The sequence below is a fragment of the Anser cygnoides genome, chromosome 10 (genome assembly GCF_040182565.1).
Source record: "Anser cygnoides isolate HZ-2024a breed goose chromosome 10, Taihu_goose_T2T_genome, whole genome shotgun sequence".
Classification (NCBI taxonomy): Eukaryota; Metazoa; Chordata; class Aves; order Anseriformes; family Anatidae; genus Anser; species Anser cygnoides.
This window is the reverse complement of record NC_089882.1, coordinates 5,445,254-5,470,165: the sequence shown is the minus strand read 5'-3', so window position 1 is coordinate 5,470,165 and position 24,912 is coordinate 5,445,254. Positions and strand designations below refer to the sequence as shown.

The following is a 24,912-nucleotide window of genomic DNA, read 5'->3' as shown; positions in this document are numbered from 1 at the left end:
ATTTAGTTGTGGAGAAGAGCTTCACATCCACGATGGATCAAACTAAACATCCATCTAGTCCAGGACACATCTCCAACAATGTACACAGAGAAAGTCATAAAAACAGACCTCACATACAGTGATGTCTTCCTGCAATGATCTCCCAAAATATATGATAATTACTGACTTATCATAATGAGCCAACTCGTATTTTACATCAGATACTGGTAGGAACCAGATGCAGTAGTCCCAAGGACTTCTACAGTTACTTGCAGAATGCCTTTCCCTTCAGTTCAGCTTCTCAGTGCTTTTCCCAGAAACATGTAAAATACCAGACTGAATGCACTCAATTCTCTAACTGGTGCAAATTCACATCCTCAATACATCTATAGTTGGGTGAAGTCACTGCAGTTGTAGCAGTAGGACAGGAACTAAGCTATAGGATGAAGCGTGCTAATAGATACGTGAGTAAATCTGCAGCAGTCTTGCTGGTGCCCGTGTACCATGACTCAGGTTACTGTATTTCTATACAGCTAAACTCATATTCACATTTTATAGTGCATTGTATTGTTCTCCCTCCTGTTTGCTTTTCATTGAGATACCGCATTTTCTGAACAGATAAGAAATAGGAGGGAGCGACCTGACCCAGTCTCCTTTCTGAAATTTCTCTCAGCCAAACTGATTTGTCAGTGGTATTTCAGCCTAATCTCAACTACGGTTTGGTCATTAAACTTTGAGTCACCCCAGGGATTAACAGAGCCTGGTTCCTTACACAAATGACTCTGGAAACTGAAAATATTTCATTTCCATGGTTTACACGCTGCCAAAACACTGTGATTATGTTTTTTTGAGTGCTGTACATCATTCAAGATAGAGCCTTGGCAGAAAAAGTACTTGGGCAATAACGCCTTTCCCAAGATTTTTTGAGAACTTTATATGACACCGTGTGTTTTTAGAAGATTTTTCCATATCTGAAGTCAGGTGTTTTGTCTTCCCTGTGGCTGTTTCACACATGCCATTTGATTGCTTGTGTCGTGAGTGTCCTCCAACTGGTACTTCAGCAAGCCTTTCTCGAATCATTAAATAACATTGTTCTCCCCTGTGTTATGGATATGTGTGATGTAGCACTTGGAGCTATGCTGGATTCTCTGGCCTCTCTCATTATATCTGTGTGTTGGGAATTGCATGAAGGATTGACACAACATTTTTAGTGGTATCACTGCAAAGAGATCAATTGGTTGTAAATTTACAGTGTCCATGTGCTGCATTGATAACTCTATACAGTATTAAACATTTTCATGATACTATTAATCTTCTATGCTACTTTCTAGCTTAATTTGCTTGTGATAGTTTCTGAGATTGGCCACAAATCAGTAGTGATTGATTCTGAAATGTCCACTAATTAAAACAGAGGAGCATGGTAAAAAAATCTGTTGCCTGCATGTATGTACTGAAGACAAATGGGCAAGAGCTGAAGCCTAATGTGATATTAGCTTCTTAGTCTTAATAAATCTCCTCATGCAGAATTCAGAAGCAATCATTTTTCTAGTCTTTGAGACCAATGGGGCACCATCAAGTAAATATGTTTGTCAGGAGGTTTGACTCAGGAATTTGTTATGAAAATTGGATTTTCCTCTCTAGCAAAACTTCAAGAGTTCAAAACAAACACTCCAAGTTACGCATCGAGGGAAAATCAAAGTTTTTCAATGTTTTTCACAATGAACGAAGTGAAACAAAACAGCACGGAAAAAAACAGGAGCCCCAACCACCTCATGGTTCAAGTATCTATTAGAGATACAAGACACTGGGATTCATGGTGCTGCTTCACCTAGTAGGGACCAAAGTGGACATTTGGGCCGTGCATTTAGATGAATACCTGCACTGCCAGCTATTGACTCCAAGACAATGATTTTTCACTGTCTTCTGGTGGGAATTACTATCTTCTTGCATAATTAAGTAATTATTGGCTACAGAAACTGACTGAAAAGGCCAGTGGCTATGGCACCCAGTTGGGATATTGGAGACCCATATTTTGTTGTTGTGCCAATTGGGGCAGAAAATGGGTTTGAACAAAAGTTTCCAATGCCCTGGATGAGTAATCTCCCTATTGGTCTACTTGCTGGTCTCCTGGTTTTGTTGTATTAGTCCCTTAGAAATCCCTTATCCTTCACCTGATCCAGCTTTCTTACCTTCGTTGAGAGTGGTGTGCTTATGGGAAAAGTAAGCAAGCTTTAGATCAACAAATTGTCTTTTTCCTACTGGAAAATGTTCCCCCTCCCCTGCAGTCAGTAGATGCACTTTCCAAGGGTTGAAGATTATAGGTTATTGCACATATTGTTCCCTCCCTTATCTGAAATACCACCTACAGAATGTGTGATGCTCATTAGCTCCATTTTGTCTCTCCTAAGAATTCCTATTGTATTAATAATCCTTCCGGCGATAAAATCTATGCCCAATCTGCATTCAGGCAATCAGCATTATAGGGATTGCTTCTTTTTGTGTTCACTAATCCTAAATGAATAAAGGCTCCTCGGAGTCCTGGCCCTGTGTTTCTCACCCTCTTTCTTTGGTTTGACTTCTGCTGTGTGACACTGCAGCTATCGTGCAGTGATGCTGGACCACTGATGTTTTAAATTGTTTATTTGCTATCAGAGTTCCTTCTTATGACTCGAACACCAGGATGGCAATATTTGCTGTGCCAAGTTGGCTCTGCACAGCCAGGATGCTTTCATTCCTTAGCTTTTAATTGCTGTTAATTTTACTGTTTAATGCGGTTGTCTGAACTGAAACTTTCACGAGTTTAAACTTGCCTGGAATGAAATCAGAAGACAGTGTCCGCCCAGAAACTGTGTTAGCTAAATTCGTTTAAGGAGCGGTTGCATTCTGCAGACTAATTTCTTTGCAGTAATGTCTGAGCTGCAGCCTCCCAAGTGCTTGGTTTGGGGTGGGTTCCAGCCCAGCTCAGTTTCCTCTCTGCTCGGATGCGCTGCAGTCGCATTTTGGGCTGCCGAGACTGTCCAGGTTGATCAGGTTTACCAAACACCATTCAGGCTTGAATAGTCTGCTTACTCTAGGTGTTAATCGAGTCCTTAATCCATGAATTATTGAACCTGTATTTAATAATAATGCCTCCCTTGTGCACCCCTGTGTGTTCCTTTGTGCAAAGCCTGTACTTGCGCCTTGCTGAGAAAGGCTGCAGGTCTGCACAGCAGACAATTCACACCTGAGGGGGTGAGGAGGCAATATTGTCTTTACAGAAGCCTTCTGCTTCATCTAATTCAGGAGAGGGATAAGAGACAGACAGACTCCTGCCACAAGGCAGAATAGCTGCCTGGTGTCTGTGCTCACCTGCACTGACTTGCAGTGGCTTCTTGGGAACTACTGCGTAGCCAGGACTTCCCAAAAGACACTGTACTCCCAGACTGATCTCGTATCTCCAGGGATCCACCTGTGCCCTCTCCTCTATGCCCATCTCAGGCTCCCACTTCAGTTCTCTGTGGCCTTTACTTGTCCCTCTTAGTGCAAATAAATGAACTCTAGAAAGCATTTGAATGTAAATGCATTAAAATAAATCTTAAGCAAAGCTCATGGGTATCACAGGCAAATGTTAAACTTCAGGAATGAATAAAGCTAGCAAAAAAATCTTGCTCTTAGTAGAATGCATTATTAATCTGTATCACTTGTTAAAAATAGTAGCAACTAAAGGCAGAGAATGCAAAAGGTGATGTTAAGGTAAATATCTCATTAAGGACCATATTAAAGGGGAAAATTTCAAAGGGTAACTATAAAAGAGGAACTTCTTTGCTTTTGTACAGGTGTACCAAAATTCCCAAAGGAAAAAATTGAGCCCCTTGATGTGGAGCATGGTGATTCTGTGATCTTGCACTGTAACCCACCAAAAGGCATTCCACCTTTGCATATCTATTGGATGAATATTGGTAAGTAAACAATTTGCACACAATTCATACAAGGAGACTCAAAACATTTGTCTTCCAGAACACTTTCATTACAGGTTTATAACTGATGGGAGTGGTAATTGTGCAAGTGTTTAGGAAAAAGATCTGAATATTGGAAAACAAAATTGAAAAATTGGGAATGGAGTTATATTTTTACATAACTCAAAGTTAAATTGTAGAGTACAGTGATGCAATATATTATTAAATATTAGATATCAGAAAGCTTAAATATCAGTAAATAAATTTACCAGTAAGTAGGCCTGCTGCATTTACAGCAGAGAGTAAAATGTGTCAATATATCATGTCTATCATTACTATTTTCTTCTTTGCATAAATTAATGATTAATTTATGTCAAGAAAAAAAATCTGTGCCAGGTATGCACAACTCTTTCTTTGCGGTTTTCTATCACATCTGCAGCATTTGTATTCTGTAGGAATTTCTGGCTCTTGAGAAGCAAAGTAGCACCATGACATGAAGGATTTGTTTCTGACACTGACCAAGTAGTTGCAGAGACAGGGTGCCAGATTAAACCTCTGATCTTATGAGGCAGCCTCGCTACTCCTGACATACATATTTAGCATAGGCCTGCATTTGGCTGGATCAACAATGAGACAGTACAGCATCCTCGGTCCATACTAATGCTGTCCTGCCCTAATCTGTAGTTACAGAGGAGCAAAGTGCTGGGGAGACTGGCTACAGGGGACATTTGCAAATGGTGACCTCCGTACCAGCATTGCAGGCCTCTGTATCAGGGACAGGTGCTGGTCATTTCCTTTGACCTGAGCAGGAGCCGTGCCCTCGGCTTTGTATATAGAATATTGGTAAATAACCCATGGGTTGGGCTGGGCCTTCTGCCTCTTTCGCGTCAAAGTTAAATTCTGTATCTGGAAGCAAACGTATGACAAGAGAGCATTAGTAGTCATGTTGGTGAAACAGCTCAGTATCATTACCATATCATAATTATTTTTTCTTGCTAGATTTGCAGCACATTCCGCAAGATGAAAGGGTCTCCATGAGCCTTAAGGGAGATCTCTACTTCGCAAATGTGGAAGAAAATGACAGTCGAAGTGATTATTGTTGCTTTGCAGCGTTTCCAAGACTGAGGACGATTGTTCAGAAAATGCCAATGACACTGAAGGTTTCCCGTTGTAAGTCTGTGGCTGGGTTATTTCTTGCTTTCTGTTGTTTTTTCTTTTTTAGCTCCCCAGGCAACAGTGAATGCAGATGTGTGCCCTGTGTCTCTGATGCGATTCCCTCTGAAGAAAAGGCATTCTACTGTGCTTATTCCTGCATTATTAACCTTGTTCTAACACTAAATTCAATGGCTAAAAGCTTTTTGCATATGTGGGGGCCCAAACGTACCCTTTTCTCCCTGCTGCTCTCCCAACAGTAAAAGGTGATGGTGCATGAGGGAAATCTGCTTCTCTGGTGGTCCGGTCCCTGATGGGACTTTAGTGGGTCTTGAGGACTTTGTGGCCTCCCTGTCCCTAGGTGCAGGCCTGGTTGCTCTGGGTGCAGCAGTGAGGTTGGGAAGAACAGCGCTCAGGGACCAGGCTGCAGGCTCAGCCCTGGAGGCCTCTGTGCCTTTGTTTTCACCATGCATCACAAAAAAAGAAGGCACAACTGTCCCTCCCCTTTTCCCCAACGAAAAACGGGATGCTAGTCAGCAGCAAGCCTTGTAAATCCCTTTTTGGGTCCTCAGCAGCAGCAGTGACTTCCGTGATGGCCCAAGGCAGCAGGACAGGATGTTTTTTGGGCACTCTCAGCTGCATTAAATAAGCAAGGCCCTGCAGACTCTGATGGAGCTAGGGCAGCTTACACCAGCTGGAGAGAGCCACCCCATTTCGCTTGAATCTCTTTTGGATGTAATAAATTCTGGTGAGGCTTGTAGCATGAGTTAAGACTGCCCGTGCCCTTGATATCAGTCTTTGGTTTCACTAATGCTTCTGACCTTTGGGGCTTATGTAGCCCAGAAAGCAAAGGAGATTTTTCTTTGTGTATGAAAGCCTGATTTTTAATGTATGATTTTGAGAGTTTCTTGTTGGGATAAATAGATAAAGGATTAATAATGGGTTTGTATGTCTTAATACTTGCTTAAACCATATCTTGGGATAATAACTGTGAGGCAAATAGCAAAATGACATGTTGCCCTTCATAGCTTTTACAGTCCCACACCCATGAACATGCAGATTAGAGAAAAATGGGGCAGGGTTTGATTCCAAGACCTCTGAAGAAAAGACTGCAGTGCCTGCATGTTGCCGTCGAATCCCTGAGACTGGGTGCAAGTGTAGAAGTGAGGTGTGCAATTGCAAGGTTTTGTAAACTTATCTGGGGACTGCCCCCTCTGCTCCAGGCCAAGTTCCTTTTGAAGGACTATATCAAAAAAATACACAGAAATAGCTTAAGCAATAAGAAAAAAAAAATGGAAAAAAAAAATAAATTTTCTTTTTGGTAGATCGGGCTTAGTGATTTTTTTTTTTAATTACACCTGATAGTTAGGATGATTATATCACCCATGAAGTATTTTGCAGAATATTGCGTGTATTTAAAGGCGTTCTTTGTTTTCAGGAATTCATTGTTCATCTGTTGATTTACATTCTTTTTTTTTTTTTTTCTTTTTATGGCAGAAATTTATTGGGGGGGACATTGTTTTGTTTTGGTTGCTTTATTGCTTCTTTTCATTCTGTATCAACTATGCATGTTTGTATTTGGTTGTCACTTTTATTTATTTCAGTTAAGCATGCTAATGACTCAGGCTCACCTAATGCTGCGGTTACTAAGGGTGAGTTGAATGCATCTGTTACTTAGCCTTTAAGCTGAGAATCTACCAGCTGAAATGAAATGTGAGGTGCTGCTCAGAAAAAAAAAAAAAAAGAATAAATCACAAAAGACTTTTTATTGCAATGGGATGGATTTAAGTGGTCTGTGGAGTACAATTTGCTCATCTTGTACTTTTGACAGAAATTTGAAGGGTTTTTAACAAAGAGGTCATTTTCTTACTCAAGAAAGAAACATTCATATCTCATAATGTAATGTAAGGAAGGAGACTGGCGCCCTGGGTTTCTTGTGTTATCAGTTCAGAGCAGGAGCTGGATTCTCTGAATCTTCCTCTGGTGGTGAGGAAGACGCCGGCATTAGGCTGCCGTGGTCTGAACCATGAATTCACGTCTAACAAGGGCTGCTTTACTCCAGGGCGAGCTTAAGGTTTGGATTTGCAGAGCTTTAGCTGCTCCATGTTAATTGTGCCCATCTGTAGCTGTATGCAGGGTGAGTGTGAGATGGTTTGCCTCTGTATTGTGCTGTTTGATATTCACCACAGGTAAGCGCTCCAACAAAGCACTTCTCATCCTGGGGATTCACGTCTTCCCTTGTTTTGTGCCTTCTTCTTTGTGGAGCCATATCCTGAAAATGCTGAAGTTTATGCAGACAATGTGGATAAGTCAGAAGGCAGCTAGTGGTTATTCTTGCAGTTCTCCACCCCATTAATTCTGTTTAAAAATACTTAAGAATGAGAGTCCGATTTTTCATATTTAACTTTTGACGATGACTTATTTTGGTTAAATTCCTCCTGAGAGTGTCTGTTTTTTAAGATGCCAAATCTGAAACTCTCGAAAGACCTTGTTCTGCTGGACGAGTGCTGGAGTTTTTGAAAAGTGGGTCCTTCCCGAGTGTTTTGGGATGGATAGCTCAAAGCATTGATAAATCCTCAAGACTTTGCCCATGGAGGCTGTTGCCATTTGTGAGCAGAACTGGCAGGGCTTGTGTGGAGAGGCTGACACTCCAAAAAATGGTTTTGCCTCAGAGAAATGCCTGAACTCTTGTTACTGCTTGGGAGAGGGGCTGCCTGCCTGCCTTTGGCAGCAGGAGGCGGGGGGCAGATGGAAAGCAGGTGAGCATGTCCAGGGGCACCGAAGTGTTCTGCTGCAGCTCGGAGCTTGTGACACCGGATTGTAGAGATAAAAAGCAAGGGGGTTTAAAAAAAGACAAAAGATTTTTCAGAAAGATACATGTAGCTTTTCACCAAATCATCCGGAACTATTTTTGTAGAAGTAGTACCATTTGGGGACATTCATTACTGTGTTAATTGTTATTGTAGTGATAACTGGATAGCCATTTAACTCTATGCATATTTTGTCGTGAAGCCATTGTTTGGCTGGCTGGAACAAATGGCCCGTTGAAATGAAATGCAGGTCAATCTTGTCTTATTATTTAAACAGTCTTCGATACAAATTGTATCTCCATTACTGTAGATTTAATAATTATAACAAGATGCACAATTCTGTGGGATATTCAATTCAGGAAAGATGGGTTTCCATCTGAGATTTAAAAGATAATGGGGTCAACGCAGAACCAAGGGGCTAAGAAAGATGGTGCACACCACATCAGTGATTGAAATGACCAGTGTATCAAAAATTGGCCAAGATGTATGATAGAAAGGGGCCAATGTTTGGAATTTAGGACATGAAACCATAGGAAATGAAGCTTCCTTAGTACCTCTGCCTGCTGTTATTACTGTAGCTATTTTCTGACTGTAAGAAGGAGAAACGGGAGAGTCCTGGATTGGTCTTAAATCATATAAATCAAAAAGAAAATTTACAAATCGATGTCAGAAGCCTTCTGACAGGAGTAATGTTTGTAGCAGTATTGAAAGATAAGCAAAGGCTCTAAGATTTCATATCTAACTTTTATTTTATTTCATTTTTATTTTATTTTAGCAAATTTTATCAAGGAAAGAAAACCCAAACTGCTGATCCCTCCTGAATCTGCTGGCAGTAGCTCATCAGTCACTGTTATCAAGGGAGGTGTCCTGCTACTCGAGTGTATTGCTGAAGGGCTGTGAGTAATCCACAATAATGCACAGACTTATTCACCTTTTGAAACATAATTGAGGAAAGAAAAAGCTAAGTAAAAAATTATTCTCCTACAAATGTATGTACATACCTGTTCAATTTTAAATTGAACCTTTATGCAAAGTTTTTCTAGAGCATGCATACTCCTTGTAAAGCAGCACAGAGTTTTGACAGCTCTAGTCGTGGCTCTGTCTGTCCTAAGCATGGCAGAATATCTCAGTGAGGATGTGATCACTGTAATGATACAGGGGAGGGTTCAAGCAGGTGGCATGTGCTGGGAAATGGGATCAGGATAATTTTGTTCCTTATTGTAAGTATCAGGACAAAATAAGGTAAGTAAAGAAATCAAATGGCTAAATAAATGAAGTGCAGTCCTCACAATGAAGCTGTGAATACCTCTCTGGACCTTGTTCCTGCTGCAGTAGCTCAGCAGAAATACACCCCACTATGCCCTCAGTCCAGTTTTCCAATTTTACTATCTGCTTGTAGATGCAATTGTCTGCCCTTGAAGAGTTGCCACCAGAGAAATGGATAAAGCAAAAATCTCTGCAACCACTAAACCCACAATGAAAGCACAGTTGCTTCTGGTTTATTTGTGATAGAGCTTTTTGTTAAATGGAGTCTTAAATTATTGTGCTCTCATGCTGTATTGTGGAGCTGCAAGTCTGTGAACGCAGACTGTGGTTAGCAGAGAGATAACTCATATTAAAGGCTGTGCAATTATCCCCTCTATAAAATTCCAAAATCAGGATATTTATCTGCCTGAACAAACATGTTTAGGACATTTTGTTTTTCCATGTGGACTTGAAAGGGCATTGCTCATTTGGGCTGGCAAGATTATGCCTCTGCAGTTGGTTGCCATCTTTTGAGAGAAGGTGAATTACTTGTCTCTACTGGATCTGCTCCAAGTATCTGCAGTGAGTTTTAGTTCCCTGTTGCAGCACTTCCTTGTCTAATTCACTGCCCATCAAGCTAATTCACAGGCCCATGAACCTCTACAAATCCATGGGTATGAGTTTACAGTGTTGTCACGGTACTGAATAGACAAATCACCATGGAAATACACAAATATGAATTTTCATGTGCAAGAACTAATATCATATACAAGAAGAGAAAGAAAAAAAAAAGTACGTTTATAGTCAAAAAAAAAAAAATTAGTTTCATTCAAATTTTTCCAGGATTTTTTTTTTATTTTTCAAACAAAAAGCATTTTTTTTAAAAATAGTCACTTTTGAAAGAAGACAAAGTACTTCTTTGAGAGCTTCTCTTCTCAGGAGGAGCTTTATTTCTCAAGTTCTTTCATTGAATTAATATTTTTCCATGGAAACCCTTTGAAACCACAGCATTTAGACAAAAATAAAATATTTGTTAAATTTTCCACTTCCAGCAGAAAAATGATCAGCTTTGCCTATATCTCTGCCAATCCATCCAACCAAACGTCCACAAGTCACGGAAGCGGATAGACTGAACCAGATTTCAAGTAACTAATATCAGGGGCAGCCAACTGCAAAATAAGGAAATAAGTACATTTCCAATCTGTTGTTTCTGAAGACTTGTATTCTGACTAACACCAGTGTCAGAAGGGCATTGCCTCAATGCAACGCCGAGGCAACATGGTGCCTGACTTCGGTACAAGAGCAGGAAAAGGACCCTTGCAGGAAATAGGACATTTGTACTGTTATGCTCACTGCTCTTGGAAAACCATAATTTCTTGGTACCTAGGGCTTTGAGTGGCTTGTGCCTGGGCATTTTGCCACAATGACAGATGGACACAAGAGTAAGCAGATATGACACAGTGTATGGTGTCGGGGTCGTGAATCCCAGCTGGGACTGTGCATGCAGCAGTCTGTCCTGAATTTCTGTGTCACTGCCACTTGCTTTCTAAAAATGTAAGGAACATTTTCAGCCATCTCCAATGGCTGGACGTCTTCCTAACTCAGCAGGGCACTGAGTGAAGTCACTGTAATGAAGTCTTTACCTCCTTGTCTGTCCTCAAGTGGCCTTTTGGAGTCGGACAAAATAAACTCCATTCCCTCTGATGGAGTTCATGCCAATGTGTTGACAAGGAATGCAGCCTCATGCCATAGCCTGGGTTTGGCTGTGAAGGACTTATTCATAGGGGTCCTTCAAATCAAGGAACAGTATAGACTAACAATAGTCTATAGCTTGCAATATAGCTTGTTTTTTTTTTTTTTGAAGAGTTCAAAAGACTCTGAAAACTTCTCCTTGCAACCCATGTGCCTGAACTAAAGAGACTCTGCTAAAATGAAATCTGTAACATAAATAACAGCATCCTGTTGTGCAACTCAAAATCTTTTTTTTTCTTCTTTGCTGCTAGCCCAACTCCTCATCTAAGCTGGGTCAAAGTTACTGGAAACTTGCCCAAGGACAAACCGGTAACAGAAAATTTTGGGAAGATCCTGAAGATAGAACAAGTGTCTGCAGCTGATGAAGGAACTTACCAGTGCACGGCAAGCAACCCCGTGGGCAGAGCAAAACATGAATTCCATGTTCATGTGGAAGGTGCGGAGTACATTTTACTAAACTTTTTATTTTGAACACTGAGAGGTAGTCGGGGAAATAAATAAGAACTTTTGCTAATATCACTTGATATAATTCATAAACTCAACCAACTGTATCAATTTATGCTAGTAGGACCAGCCTTGTAGTTTTGGGAAGCTGGCAGAAAAGAGCATCGTTTTTCTTGTTTTGTTTTGGTTTTGAATAGAATTAATGTTTTTTTGTTACTTTTTCCTAAACCATGAAGGCTTTACAAAGCACTGAGCAGAAGTACAAATGTGAGTGAATTATAGATCCAGTACATTAAGATGTGAGTTAGTCAAGCAGAGATATTGACAAAATGTCTTGTATTAATCTGAAAGTCGGACCAGAAAATGTAATTATTCTACTTGCTCTTAAAAAAAAATATGAAAATGACCATACCAGGCCAGATCAGAGGTCTGTTTATCTCAGTTTTCTTTCTTTGATTTTCACCAAAATTAAATTCCTATGGTACCACTCCTCTCTTGCCCTCCTCTGTGTGTTCTGCTATCAGCTTTGTATTGGAACAACCTGAGCTAAGAGTTATTTTTTTATTTGTTGCCAGTAGAAGTAAGGAGATTAATGAAGCCAGCCAAGGTACCTTCATAATAGGTGTCTTGCAAATAGTGCAGGTAGAGGCACTTGGTGCCTGTTCTCCCTCCTTCTTCCATCTGCTGTTCCCTTGCTCCCCAGACACTTCATACAATGCAGGTGTGGATGCTGCTCTCCTGCACTTCCTTTCATGGGAGCAAAGCAAAGCTTGAGTGAGATTTAACAGGGACAAGTGAGCCCTGCAGACGTATCACTGCCACCATGACTCTTTCAGTAATGCCCCCCATAAATAGCTGCAAAGTAAGAATCCTGAAGCACAGATGAAAAACGTGCTGAAAACATTTTCTTTCCTGATGAAAAAATTCTCCAGCCTCTGCTCTGCAGAGGGGAAAAAAAAAAAAAAAAAAAAAGGCAATATTAAACTGCCAAGGTCTGTCAACTGCTGGAATTTAATCTGTGCTTTTTCTCACTCTTTGGTCACGAGAAGTCGTGGTGGGAGGACACGTGCTTTCAGCTACCTGCTTTTTATTTACTCGTTGCTGTGGAAGAGCCTTTTCTCCCCCTTTGTGAAGAATTCTCCCCTTTCACTTGACACAGCCTGGTGTGTCGTAGTCTTCTTTCCCTTCCTGGAAGTGAGTCAGAGGGGGATACCAGGGCATGGCAAGTTTTCAGCTGCAATGGAGGGGAAGTGCTGACTCCTAGAAATCATTCCAGATGGTTTGGAGCATCTCTGCTCTAGCTGAATATTTTAACAATCTGGCTATGATTTTCTCGCCTGTAAAAACTGAATCCTTCAAAGAAATTGCAGGAGCTGCAAATACCAAAATACCAGGAAAATAACATTAATTAAGCAGTTCAGATTATTGACCCCTCTTCTCCTCCAGTCTCTAGAGGGAGGAAGGCTTCCGGGCAAATTGTTATTCCTACTCATTAACAAACAATTATTTTAAAAAAGAAAGAAGTGAAGAAAACCACTCTAACAATTGCAATATAAAGAATGTTTATGCAATTCCTGTTAAATTAATTTTCCATTTGTGTAACTAATTTTGGATGCTGTCAGTAACAGGACTTCGTCCTAGTAGGTCATCACATGCATATTATCTTGGTAAAACTGAGCAAAAATACCATCTTTTTCTATAATTTCAAACCAGAAAATGTCATTAACATTCAACAGAGATGGGTATGTTCATCATTCTTGTAGTGACTCTTGTGTGCACACTCAAGGGCAGGTATTGAGCTGGTGGAAGTGAGCATTAATTTCAGTTGGTTTCAGGGAAGTTATGCTGACGTATGACATCCTCATGCCTGATAGGCACTTCTCAAAAGATGTGTGCAGGGAGAAGAAAATTAAATATGAAGGAAAAAATACCTCAGTCATTAACCACCAACTATTCTCCATTTAGTGTTGGAGTAGAAATGAGGACTTGGTTATTGTTCCTGCACTATTTCACTTTTTCTGTTCTTGTTCCTGGTATTTGAGGATCTCAGAGCAACACCCCAGCCTTCTAAATAACAGCCTGAAATTATGATATTTTCATGCAGCCCACTTACTAATCCTACAGTACTCTGAAGGCAAAGATTCAGGCAATTATTACCAAGTATATGAAAATATTCAGCCAGCAAATTGCTTGACTGCTTGAACATTTTAATCTCTCTCTGTGAGGAAAGATGTAGCCTGGAACACTGAAAGAGGCACGAAAAGCCTATTATTGTTATTAGAGGGAGAGAATAAACTATATATAAAAAAAAAGGCAAAACAAGCTCTCAGATTGTCTTGATCTCAAATGTTTGTTTATTTGGTTATTGTGTATAATCCCCTAAGCCTAATATAAAATGTATATACAAATGTATATACAATCTCAACATCTCGTCACTATCATAGTGCCTGTTCTAATGGTACCTTGATCTTAACTGAGGCTTCTAGGCTGTGTTTAATAGAAATAATTGCAATATAATGATTAATTATAGTAATGATGGAATACCTAAGGGCCTTTGCAGATACTTTCATTACTGAGTTAGAGAAAAATAAAATAGATAAAACTAGTGTGATGTAGATACATGCCCGGTTATTTTAATGAGACTCAAGCTGTAGTTCTCAGTGTTTCACTGGGAAAGGTGATAACTGTATCTGAATCTGCAGATGATAACCCCAAAGTGGGATGGATTGTCAGCCCTTGGGAAGATGTGAGAGAATTTGAAATGATCTTGAAAAATTTGGAAAATGGTCTGGAATGAAAAGGATGGGCTTCAGTAAGCACAAGTGCAAATTCTCATCAGGCAGCACTAATTGGCTTCATAAACACAGGATGGAAAATGTCTGGTTAGACTGGTCTGGAGGATGTATTGGATCACAAGCTGAACTCTGCTCAGAAATACTGTTCTTGCAGAAAAAGAATAATCATCCTGGAAAGGTTAAAGAAAAGTGTTGTTTGTAAAACAAACAAACAAAACTACTGAGAACTGATAAGGCCTCACGTAACACATCCAGTTTCACATCGAGGATGGGGTTCACTCAAGACAATACAGAAAAATCAGTAAGGGTAGTCACAGATCTCAAAAATGTGGCCTTTGAGAATAAATAGATAGATATGTTTAATTTAGGAAAGAATGAATCCGGGGTACATATAACAGCCTTCAAACGCACAAAAGTTTCTTCACAGTAACACACCATTCCCTGTCTCCCCTGGGCATAATACAATAGATCTAAACTACAGTGAGGTGAATTTGGTTAACATTAAGTCTGTTCTAGTTATGAGGGAAAGGATAGCACTGCTGTAGACAGCACAGGAGGCTGTGGAGTTTTGGATCCATCAGGAACGCTCTAGTGTAGGTGAACTTGTGTTGTTGCAGAAGCATGGACTAGATGACCATTTTAGATCCCTTTTGTTTTCAGACCTCTCATTATGTTCCCATAAAGACATAAATCTCTTGATTGGGTGGCCCACATCTATAACTCTTACCTAGAAGAACACATTATGCAGTGAAACATATGCTATACCGTTTTGCTTGTGCAGATTAACTGCAGATTTGTCTGTCCAACTGCAGGTTATTGTGGTTGCTAGACTGTATGTGTATATTTTGTTATTCTTACATTTTATCTGCTTATAAGTAGTATAGCATATCTGCCACAAAGGAGAGAGGTTCTTCAGTCTTTCTGTGAAATTACATTTCATACTCGACAAAATCTCATTGACTGAAGCTTCATAGCTGCATCACTTCCTTGGGGCAACCACAGCAATTCCCATACTGCAGTGTAATATATCTGCAGCTCACTTTCAAAAGTGTATGCACAAATTAAAATAGGAAGGGATCTATAGTGTAGTTTGTATCCAGGTTTTGCTTAGTGTCTCACCTCCTCCAAAACATCCTGTCTCAAATACAGTGCTTGTGGCAGACATAGTTGGGGGAGAAAAATTCATTAGGATTGTTAGAAACCTTTTCACCTCCATGCCTTTGACTGTCCTTTCTCTGATGTATGTATAATGTATGAGAGAGAAAGAAAGAGATCTGCAAACCCAAAATGTTCTGCTGCATGCAGGTTTTTCCTGGAGTCAAATAAAAGGAAGCATAGCAAGTATGGTCATGTTACGTGCTGCACTACAGGAGGGCAACCAGCTCTCCAGCGAGGAAGGCAGTAGAAGAAATCTGTACTGTGAATGAAATGCAAGGATGTTATATTTTTTGATAAGCTTTGGTGTCTTACATTTAATTCATTCTTTAGCTGTTGCTAGTCAATGCCTCTACGTGGGTTCTCTACTGTGGAAATAGTGGAGTTTGTGTAGAAGCTCTTGTTTATCACACATCAGAGGTATTTTTTAATATATCTGTGTGAGCTATGACGTTTTATTTTAATATATCACACTGATAACATCTGGAGATGTATTACCAAGCAACAGCTCTGTTAATCTTCAAAGCGTATTATGAGCATTAACTAATGAATCCTCATGTATCCCATACATTAGCTCATCTTTTCAAATAGGGAAGGCGGGGAGGAAGGGTCCAGTGATCTGCTTAGGGCCAGCATAAGAGGTAGTGACAGGTCTGGAACTAAAATGTGGAAGTTTGTTGCTTCTCAGGAAGAGGTAATGACAAATATAAGGCTGTTCTTTGTTTGTTTGTTTGTTTTGTTTTGTTTTGTTTTGTTTTTAAGGCCACCCTCTGCAATGTATGCAGGCTCAGGGATCTGCATTTGGTCTGTAGATATCAGAAAGCTGTCATGAGATTAATGATTTATTTTTCCTCTCTGTTTCTTCCCTCTCTTACGGTTGCGGTGGTTTTTTTTTTGTTTGTTTTTCCAATGAGTTCTGAGTAGCTGATGCTCAGGGGCTGCTCTGGTTTAGCTGGCAGTGCTGGGGGAAGAGGAGGGCACAAGGAATGCAGGAGCAAACTGCTGCTCCTCTACCACCACCCTGTGGGGGACTTTCCAGGACTGGTCCTCAATCAGTGGTCAGAAAATGTCTCATCATATCTAAATATGTTATGGATCAGCATATGGGCTGAATATAGGGTGGAAAACCGGGATATTGAAAAGCACAGTGCACATCCTCAGCACCCACAGATGAGCAGATGGAGGTGCTCAGCATCACCTCTGCATCATCACGCTCTGCCCTCCGGCTGCTCCTGGGCAAGCCGATACAAGCCATTTGCTCATGTCTGCTGAGTATTCGAGCTGAATGGTTATTTGCATCTTGTTTGAGTTGCTGAAATAGTCTCACGTCATTTCAGAGACCACAGTCTCATATCTGAGGGTCCTTGTGAAAATGCTGACACCATTAGGTTTACCTCCCTCCCCAGCCTCTCACCTCTCATCTTCTTTGCATTTGTTTTCCACTTCGGTAAACACTGCCCATTTCCTACACTCTTCCCTCTGACATTTGCATTTTACAAAGCCTGAAGGACAGAAATTGTTGAATACTAATGCTAATTTTACCTTTTGTAGCATTGGTTTGCAAGAAGTACGCTCCAGCTGCACAAAAGGCTGCTAGGAGCTGGTGGCAACTGTTGGCAGCGTTTGCCATCTCCTGGAGAACCACGGTAATAGCAGCCAGACTTGTCCTGCTGTGTCACCTGCTACCTGCCATGTCCCCTCTTTACAGAGCCTCCTCGGTGGATTAAGGAGCCCGAAGGTGGTGTTTACAGCGTAGGAACAAACCTTGTGCTGCTGTGCGAGGCGATTGGCAACCCAGAGCCAACCATTCAGTGGAAACTTAACGGGATGCCCATTGACAGTAAGTACAAGGTCCTACAGCCTTCTTTAGGAGGTGGTCAGGTAGGACATGTCTGTGTTGTGCCCTTGGAATGCACAAAGCCTAATGCACTGAATGATGTCTTGTGTGACATCTGTTTAAACATATTTACATATTTATTTAATTAATAAAGCTTCTATTTAAACATGAACTTGAAGGGAGGTGAAAGCGGTGCAGGTGTGGAGTGGCTGTGAGTAGCTAACCCTGTATTGCTCCCATCTGCTTGGGATATGGGGTGGTACTCGTGCTTTTGAGGGCTCTTGGTCTTAGTGCTTCAGAATTAGCACAAAGGACAACGAGTCTGAGGAGCACAGGCCCTGCTCCCAAGTGTGTTGGTGTTATCACTACTGTTTTGAAACTCCTATATTGTTTGGTTTGGTTTGGTTTTAACTGAAAATTGACAGGGTCTGGTTCTTTCCAGGCAGGACCTTCAGAGGGAGAATCTCTGCCAGAGAGATCAGCCTTACCAACCTTCAGCTTCAGGACAGTGCCGTGTACCAGTGCGAGGCCAGCAACAAGCATGGTACCATCCTTGCTAGCGCCAACGTGAATGTCCTCAGTGAGTAGTGTCTCACCTCTTCACGTTTATTAAGAAGGATGTAATTAAAGCGTCCCATTTTGACACCTCTTAAATCTTCAGAATTGTTTTGGGATTATAACCAGCTCTCTATTCTGTTGCATTGGCCCCGGATTTTAAGAAATATGTTGTCCAAAGTAGTGCAACAAGCCTTATCGTGGGCAATATTATATGCTTAGCTTGAGCGGTCATGAGCATTGATATATTCTTTATTTTAACAACGTAGTTGTTGTTTTAGGCTCAAAACCTTTGGAATTCAAATGTATTAAGACCACTGGGGACTAGATTGTGGCCACAACTGTGTTTTTGAATTATTAAATGTACTGTGTATTGTTAATCTTTAATTTCAGTTGTGATACTGAGCCTCTTCTTTGAAGATGGATTGTCATGGGAATTTATTTAATAAGAGAGGTCTCTAGAGGAAGCAAAACTGGTCTGTTTTTTGTCTTGGAGTTGAGCTTTCATGGTCTGACATGTCCAGAAGTCAACCACTGTTATCTTTGTCATTGAGGCTTATGAGAACTCAGTTGCTCAGTGCAGGAGCAAAAAGGCAGTGAAATTCCTGCTAAGTGACCAAGCCTTTGACCTTTCTATGGTGGGAAAAGGGTGTGATGCAGGGACTGTATTTATATTCCCAGTTCTGAAGTTGAGTGCTGCTTGTTTTGCATTCTGTTTTGCAGATATTGCTCCCTTAATACTGACCTCAGATGGTGAAAACTATGCCACAGTTGTGGGTTACAGTGCCTTCCTGCACTGTGAAATTTTTGCCTCGCCTGCAGCAGATATTAGATGGTAAGCTACTGAGAACTGACTTCTTCAAGTGAAACAAGTTCATGCAGGCTTCCCAAACACTAAAAAATGTGCTCATTTTGTGGAATTAGAATTAGCAATTTGTAACTAAACTATGTTTAGTATAGGTATCCTGTTTAAAAAATGTACTTTTCCTCAAGAACCTTGCCACATTGATTTAAAGAGGGGGCGGAAAAAAAGTTAATGAAAGTCCTCAATTCCTGTGTGAAGAGGTGTTGGGATATTCATAAGCAGAACCATGCCTTATGTAGCCAAATCCTGCTACAGCTTCATCAGTCTTAGTTTAACGTTGGTAATTTGTAAAGTTTGGACACATTGCTGGGGTTGAAAGGCAATGACTTGCAGAGCACGTTCACGTGGAAATGGTTCCATGCAGTTGGAAATCACTGGACTGCCATAGCAGTTGACAGGTGCAATAGAATTGCACGTGACAGCTATGGATTATAGACTCAGCCAGAGTAGTTTAAAGATCTTGGTAGACACTGTCAGTGTATTTTAGGTTTGCAGAAAGCTTATGTCCCTTTATGATTTGCCTGCATGTAGGTAAAGTGACTTGCTGACCCCAGACTCCTGAGTCCCCTGCACTATCTGCAAACCATGAAATATGAAAACGTATGGCAGGGGTTTGGAACTAGATGATCTTTAAAGTCCCTCCCAATCTGAGCCATTCTATGTTTCTATGAAATAATAGTTCCTACAACCCCAGAAATAAGCTGTAACTATTATCCTCTTTAGGACTAAGGATGATAGCATAGAGCCACTCTCAGCATTACGCTACGAATTAAATAAAAATGGCACGCTAGAGATCAAAGAAACAAAGAAAGAAGACTCAGGATCATATGCTTGCTGGGCTGCAAACTCGGTTGGAAAAAGAGCAATCACAGCGAATCTGGATATAAGAGGTAATATCTCACTTATGAACAGAAAGACCTTTGGTATTTACAAGTTTTCATTAAATAAGTACTTAGTAAAAACTCAGTCCAAGATACTGATATATTCCATGAGGTTATAAATTCTCTGTACATTAAGACCTAAAATTGCCATAGGTCTCACATATGTGTAGCAGTTAGTATTACCCCTCTTTTTGTTTGTGATTTCTCCATGCTCATACGTGATGTTTACCTTCTTCTTGACACTTGCAGAAGCTACACAAGCCACCAAAAACTTGCAGCTTATTTCCCAAATCCTTCAACTTTATTATCTTGAAAGGATTTTCCTTCCTTCTTGCCATCAGCCTTGTTACATTCAGAGCAGGTTCTTGGGTGGCTCTTGGGGCTCAGAGCCCTCCTCATGTACATGACCTTGGTAGAGTCCTTGCTGAGACAGACAGGTTCCCCAGCTGCTTTTCTCAAAGCCATGGGCTTCCTCCTCTCCTAATGCTGCTTCCAACACGCTGATCAGAAGGTACATCCAAAACTTGGTAAAACACCAAGCGCATTGTAGCAGGATGAGTGACGGGGCTTTGCAGTGGGCCTTTGCCAGACTATCAGCTTGACAAGTATTTGTTAACACAGGGGGAGGAAAAAAACCATGAACTTCAATACTCAATTAACAAAGTCCTCAAAAGCACTCTCAGATGCAGATTTGCTGTAACTAACTCAAGAAGTCTTTTTGTGTTCTATTTCAGGCCAGTCTCTTTGCTTTGTAAGTTTTACAGTTATAATAAACATGAAAATGTACAATAAAATTCTCACAAAGCAATATTTCACTGTAAAGAAAAGTGCAGCCAAGTGCTTTCTTCCTACTTATTCATCTGTTTCTGCATTTAGATTAGAGTCAATTAAAAGAACAAACTTGATTGCAATATTTTTTTCTCACTCGACTTTAATAAGCTTGTAATTTTTCTTGGGTCATTGCCAAAGCCTATTTCAAATGACAATTGGACATAAAAATCATATTCAAGCTTTTTTTATCATCCATTTCATAACAGTCTGCTAACAAGGATTTTCACCTGTGACTTTGTGTGTTTGCGTGCGTGTTTCTTGAATATGTTGGTTGGGACTGAACTAAAATAGAAATTTTCAAGATATAAAATTATATCCTGTCAAATCTCCATTTCAAAACCAACCTCCTCCGCTTGAAATGTTTGTATATAGAGATAGATAGATGGATGAAGATATGATCATTGCTCCTGAGGTTGATTTTTATATATGAAGTGCTTGGTGAAAATTTAATGTAATAGTTTCTCTCTCCTAATCAAAGTGTTTTCTGTGATCAACCAGATGCTACAAAAATTGTCGTTACTCCGAAGAACCCCCGAGTGTTGAAATCACATTCGATTTTGTTGAAATGTCAGTCTGAGTATGATTCACACTTGAAAAACAGCTTCAAATTATCCTGGAGGAAAGATGGAGATCAGCTGCCAGTCAACAGCACGCAAGACAGCAGGTAAGCAGGGAAGAACAAGAGTTTTCTTGAGCTCAGCTGAAATAATGCTGTATAGCGCTGGAACATGAGTATTAATAAACATGAAACTTAATAGCTTGAAATGCAAATTTATATCTGCAGGAATTCTTCATGCGATATATGAATAGATCTGCATTTTGTCTACATAAATATATATGCATCTGTATGAGTTTTAAGCTGTGACTGGAAAATTATTATTACTGTTGTTTTGTTTACTCTCTTTCACTATCATCGTATAATGCTGTATAAATGTTGGTTTAACCCAGAAATATAACCCTAAACTTTGTGTAGTCAAATGTGATTTTGTTTCTCCACTTGGATTGAACTAGTATTTTCCTGTGTTTATACCTGTTTGGCCCTTTAATGGGATGGAGCCTAGACTTTATTCCATATGAAAGGTCCCACAGTGGGCACACTGATGTCTTTATTAATTAGTCATAGCAGAAAGGTGATTTCCTAAACACTGCAGTGCAGGAAGGGTGGAAGAGGATACTGCTGAGGCCACAGAAGGTAGAGAGAGAGTACCAGGTAAAGACCAGATCAGTCTTCACCCTGACAGAACCCATGGGCCTGGATTAAGGCCAACTGCCCCTGGTGCATAGGACGTGACACATGTGGGCTGGGAATGCTGGGTTTTACTCAGCCCTCTTAAAAATGTATATATAAAGCCCGTGTATTTCCCTCATTAATGATGTGCCAAAACCCTATGTGCCAAACCCTCAGCTGATGCATATCAATGTGGCTCTTTTTAGATCAAGAGAGACATGCCAACTTCCAGCCATGCAGGCTAAATTGCTACAAAATACAAATAATAGTCTACAGCACAGTGTATAATACAACTACAATCGCATTTTAAAATAATAAGCCTAACATGCAATTATGTTATTCAAAATGTTCCCTTACCAAGTTTTTTCATGAACTGTTTTTCAGTGAACAGTGTCATATTTTTCTCTCTATGTATTTTTTTAATTGTATGTGCCTTTTTTCTTGCCCTGTAGGATAATTATGGACATGGATACACTGTTCATTTCAACTGTGACGTTGGAGGATCAAGGAGTTTATACGTGTGTGGCTAGCACTTCCCTAGACAGTGTCGCAGCGGAATCACGGTTAATTGTTCTTGGTAAGAGAATATTTTCCTAGTGTGCAGTCAGGTTGGTGCAATAGTGTGTGCACTTTTGTTTAATTAGTTCTTTTACCCATTTCAGTTACCAAACCTCAGTAATAAATTATTGCCCAGTGGCAAACAGCAAATTCATAGCAGAGAAAGGACTTGACCCACAGAGTCTGAAGCTTGACCTTGCTTTTGAGCATCCTTACCACCAGTCTCCTGTCCTGAAGGGCTGCTCAAAATTAAGGAGATGAACTTGTGTAGTGACGTGCAGTCCTTTGCAACATCAGCCTCTAACATTTACCTAAGGACATCAGAGAATCACTAGAATGCTATTTTGCTGAGAGTTTTGTGTTGTTTTAATTTCAGGGTTTGTTTGTTTTACATTTTTGTTTATTTCTGGCAGTGATTGCTAACAGGAACTAAGACAGTGTGACCTTCAGGATGTTTTCACACTTTAAATGAATGGTATTTTTTAGTAAATAGTAAATTAAGAAGATGCTATGCACATTATTTACGGTACTGTATTCTTTAGTAGTATATAATTCAAGATGTTTGTAAACTGTTACATTACTTATGAAAATTTCATGAAGCATTTTATTTCTTTTTAAAAAGTTGATTTACAGAAGGGGAAAAACATTCTTGTGCTTGTTTTTTTCTTATGTATTGTACATAAGAAAGGTCTTGGTGGATTAACAATATCTGTTATTTTCCAAATGAAACAATTCAGGCTTCTTTTGCAATGAAAGACCTGTGAGATGACTAAAGAACTAAACATGGAACAGATGGAGATATCAAAATATGGGCAAATGAGCGCAGAAGATGTATTCTGTTAGAATATTTCTAGGTATTTGTTCTATTGTTAATGAACAGATAGCAGGATGGATACCTCAAAGATATACCATCACTGTCTTCAAATACAAAATCATAGCACCATATACCATAGCACACAAACATATTCTTTTAAAATTTTTGATGTACCCTGAGATATAAAAAAAAAAAAAAAAAAAAAAAACAACCTCAAGGTTGTTATTTTAAAAACTCTGTTTAGTCCCTACTAATTGCTTTCACAATGACAGGGACAGTGTTATTCATTGAGGCAGATGCTTTTCCTGTAAGAAATGACATTATCAACCAAAATGTAGTTAGAACGTTGGGGCAGAAGGAGGTCAAACACCCATCAAGAGCTGCGTAATTTCATTTCGTTGGTCCGTACATTTTTTAGATTTTGAAACTCTAGCTTCATGCCCAGGAAGCCTTCCTGCACAAACTCTGAGATTGTTTTCCTGGTGAATGCAGTTTTGTGTTCAGGACTACATGTTTAAGGAGGAGTAGTGTGTGCGACTTTGGAGGGATGAGGGGTAACCATCAGCCCCCTGCAATAAGAAATTGTTCTTTTACATCAGATTTTATACAATCCAATTACCAAGCTAATCCAATATAATCAGATTTTAGATTGACAACCACGTACATAAAAAGCGAGCTCTAGTGCGTGCAGAGCAGCAGCAGGATAGTCCTGTGCTCAAGGCTTGGGTAGTCCCACGCTAGTCCCCAGGAGGTGCAGTGCAGTTATCACAACAACCACGAGCTACACAACTGACTCGATATATTCTCTGGACAGCACTAATTGAGCTGGCAAGTAATGAATTTTGTTGTTTCCTTTTAATATAGATCCCCATGGCTGGGATAATGAATGTTATCCTTTCACTCATGCTCTAAAAGCCAGGTTCAATAACTGTGAGAGCTAAGCCTCCTCCTAGCACTCTGGTTTGCGCCACAGTAAATCCAAGCGATTCTAATATAACTTTCTGCTGAGAGCAGTGTCAATATCTATTAGTGATTATATAAATCCTAGTGATGATTTGCAAAGAAAAATCTGTTGCTCTAAGCAAGATAATGAGAGTAGATGGAAATACACTTGTAGAAGGGATATTGCATTTATAGGGGAGAAAGCAGAAACAGAAAACTCAGTGTGTTTTTCTGTAACAAAGCAGGATCTTTAAAAGCAATTCCTACTTTCCTAATCCTGTCCACTTTGAAATAAGAAGATGTTTTACAACTGCCTTCACTGGAGCTTGCTGTTCCAGTCCTTTCAAAAATACCAAATAAACAGGGATAATTGCCACGCTCTTGACAGCTCTTTGTTGTGTCTCAGATGTTCCTGATCCACCAGAAGATCTGCAGCTCTCAGAACATCAAAACCGAAGTGTTCGACTATCTTGGAAGGCTGGGGCCAGCCATAACAGCCCTGTTAATGGTATGAAGGATTTTGGTAGCATCACCTTACATCCTTTAGCATAATGACACATCACGGCTGTCAGAATAATCAAACCGTGCTCAAAGCTGTCCTTAATCGGTTTTCCTGTGACAGTTAATTTGCTCTAAGTTCATTTCCATCCTGCTATTTATAAGCAGTTCATACGGGTGCTGCCTGTTTTCCTCTGCTTTGTTTTCTCTCTTCCCCAGAGTCCATTATAGAGTATGAAGAGAGTCAGTGGGAGCCGGGGAGGTGGCAGGAGCTGACCCGAGCCCCGGGGAATGACACCACAGCCCTTCTGACCCTGGCCCCATACATGAATTACCAGTTTCGTGTCGTGTCTGTGAATGCTGTTGGAAGGAGCCAGCCTAGTAAACCATCGCTGCGCTATGCAACGCCTCCAGCTGGTAAACACTGCCATCTAGCTTTTTTTATGTGAATATTCTTAATGCTTTACCAGGAACAGCATTGCCCTCTTTTCCTTCTGAGGGGCATAAAGATGTCAGGTTGCTTGTGCTACTTTTTCTGCTCAATGGGCATGGTAGGAGATGAAACACTAAAGCATTCTGCACACCACAAAGCCAAATCCAGCCGTCCTGCATGCCAAGGCAGTAGCTTCCCCAAAG

General features: G+C 40.3%; 1 protein-coding gene across 10 annotated transcripts in view; it reads left to right on the top strand.

Moving 5' to 3' along the window:
* The window catches only part of CHL1 (cell adhesion molecule L1 like), a 126,627-nt gene that overhangs the window by 78,812 nt on the left and 22,903 nt on the right, over window positions 1-24,912 (top strand). For 6 of the 10 annotated variants that reach the window (XM_067003022.1, XM_067003029.1, XM_067003030.1 and 3 more), the window contains 13 exons: window positions 3,795-3,917; window positions 4,914-5,084; window positions 6,671-6,718; window positions 8,652-8,772; window positions 11,125-11,309; window positions 16,976-17,111; window positions 17,551-17,684; window positions 18,383-18,494; window positions 19,248-19,414; window positions 20,735-20,900; window positions 21,917-22,041; window positions 24,185-24,286; window positions 24,496-24,693. In XM_067003022.1, coding sequence (XP_066859123.1) covers window positions 3,795-3,917; window positions 4,914-5,084; window positions 6,671-6,718; window positions 8,652-8,772; window positions 11,125-11,309; window positions 16,976-17,111; window positions 17,551-17,684; window positions 18,383-18,494; window positions 19,248-19,414; window positions 20,735-20,900; window positions 21,917-22,041; window positions 24,185-24,286; window positions 24,496-24,693 — 1,788 coding nt within the window. Of the gene's footprint in view, window positions 1-3,794; window positions 3,918-4,913; window positions 5,085-6,670; window positions 6,719-8,651; window positions 8,773-11,124; window positions 11,310-16,975; window positions 17,112-17,546; window positions 17,685-18,382; window positions 18,495-19,247; window positions 19,415-20,734; window positions 20,901-21,916; window positions 22,042-24,184; window positions 24,287-24,495; window positions 24,694-24,912 lie in introns of all 10 variants that reach the window. The other 4 variants (XM_067003031.1, XM_067003023.1, XM_067003027.1 and 1 more) reach the window with 3 other exon arrangements.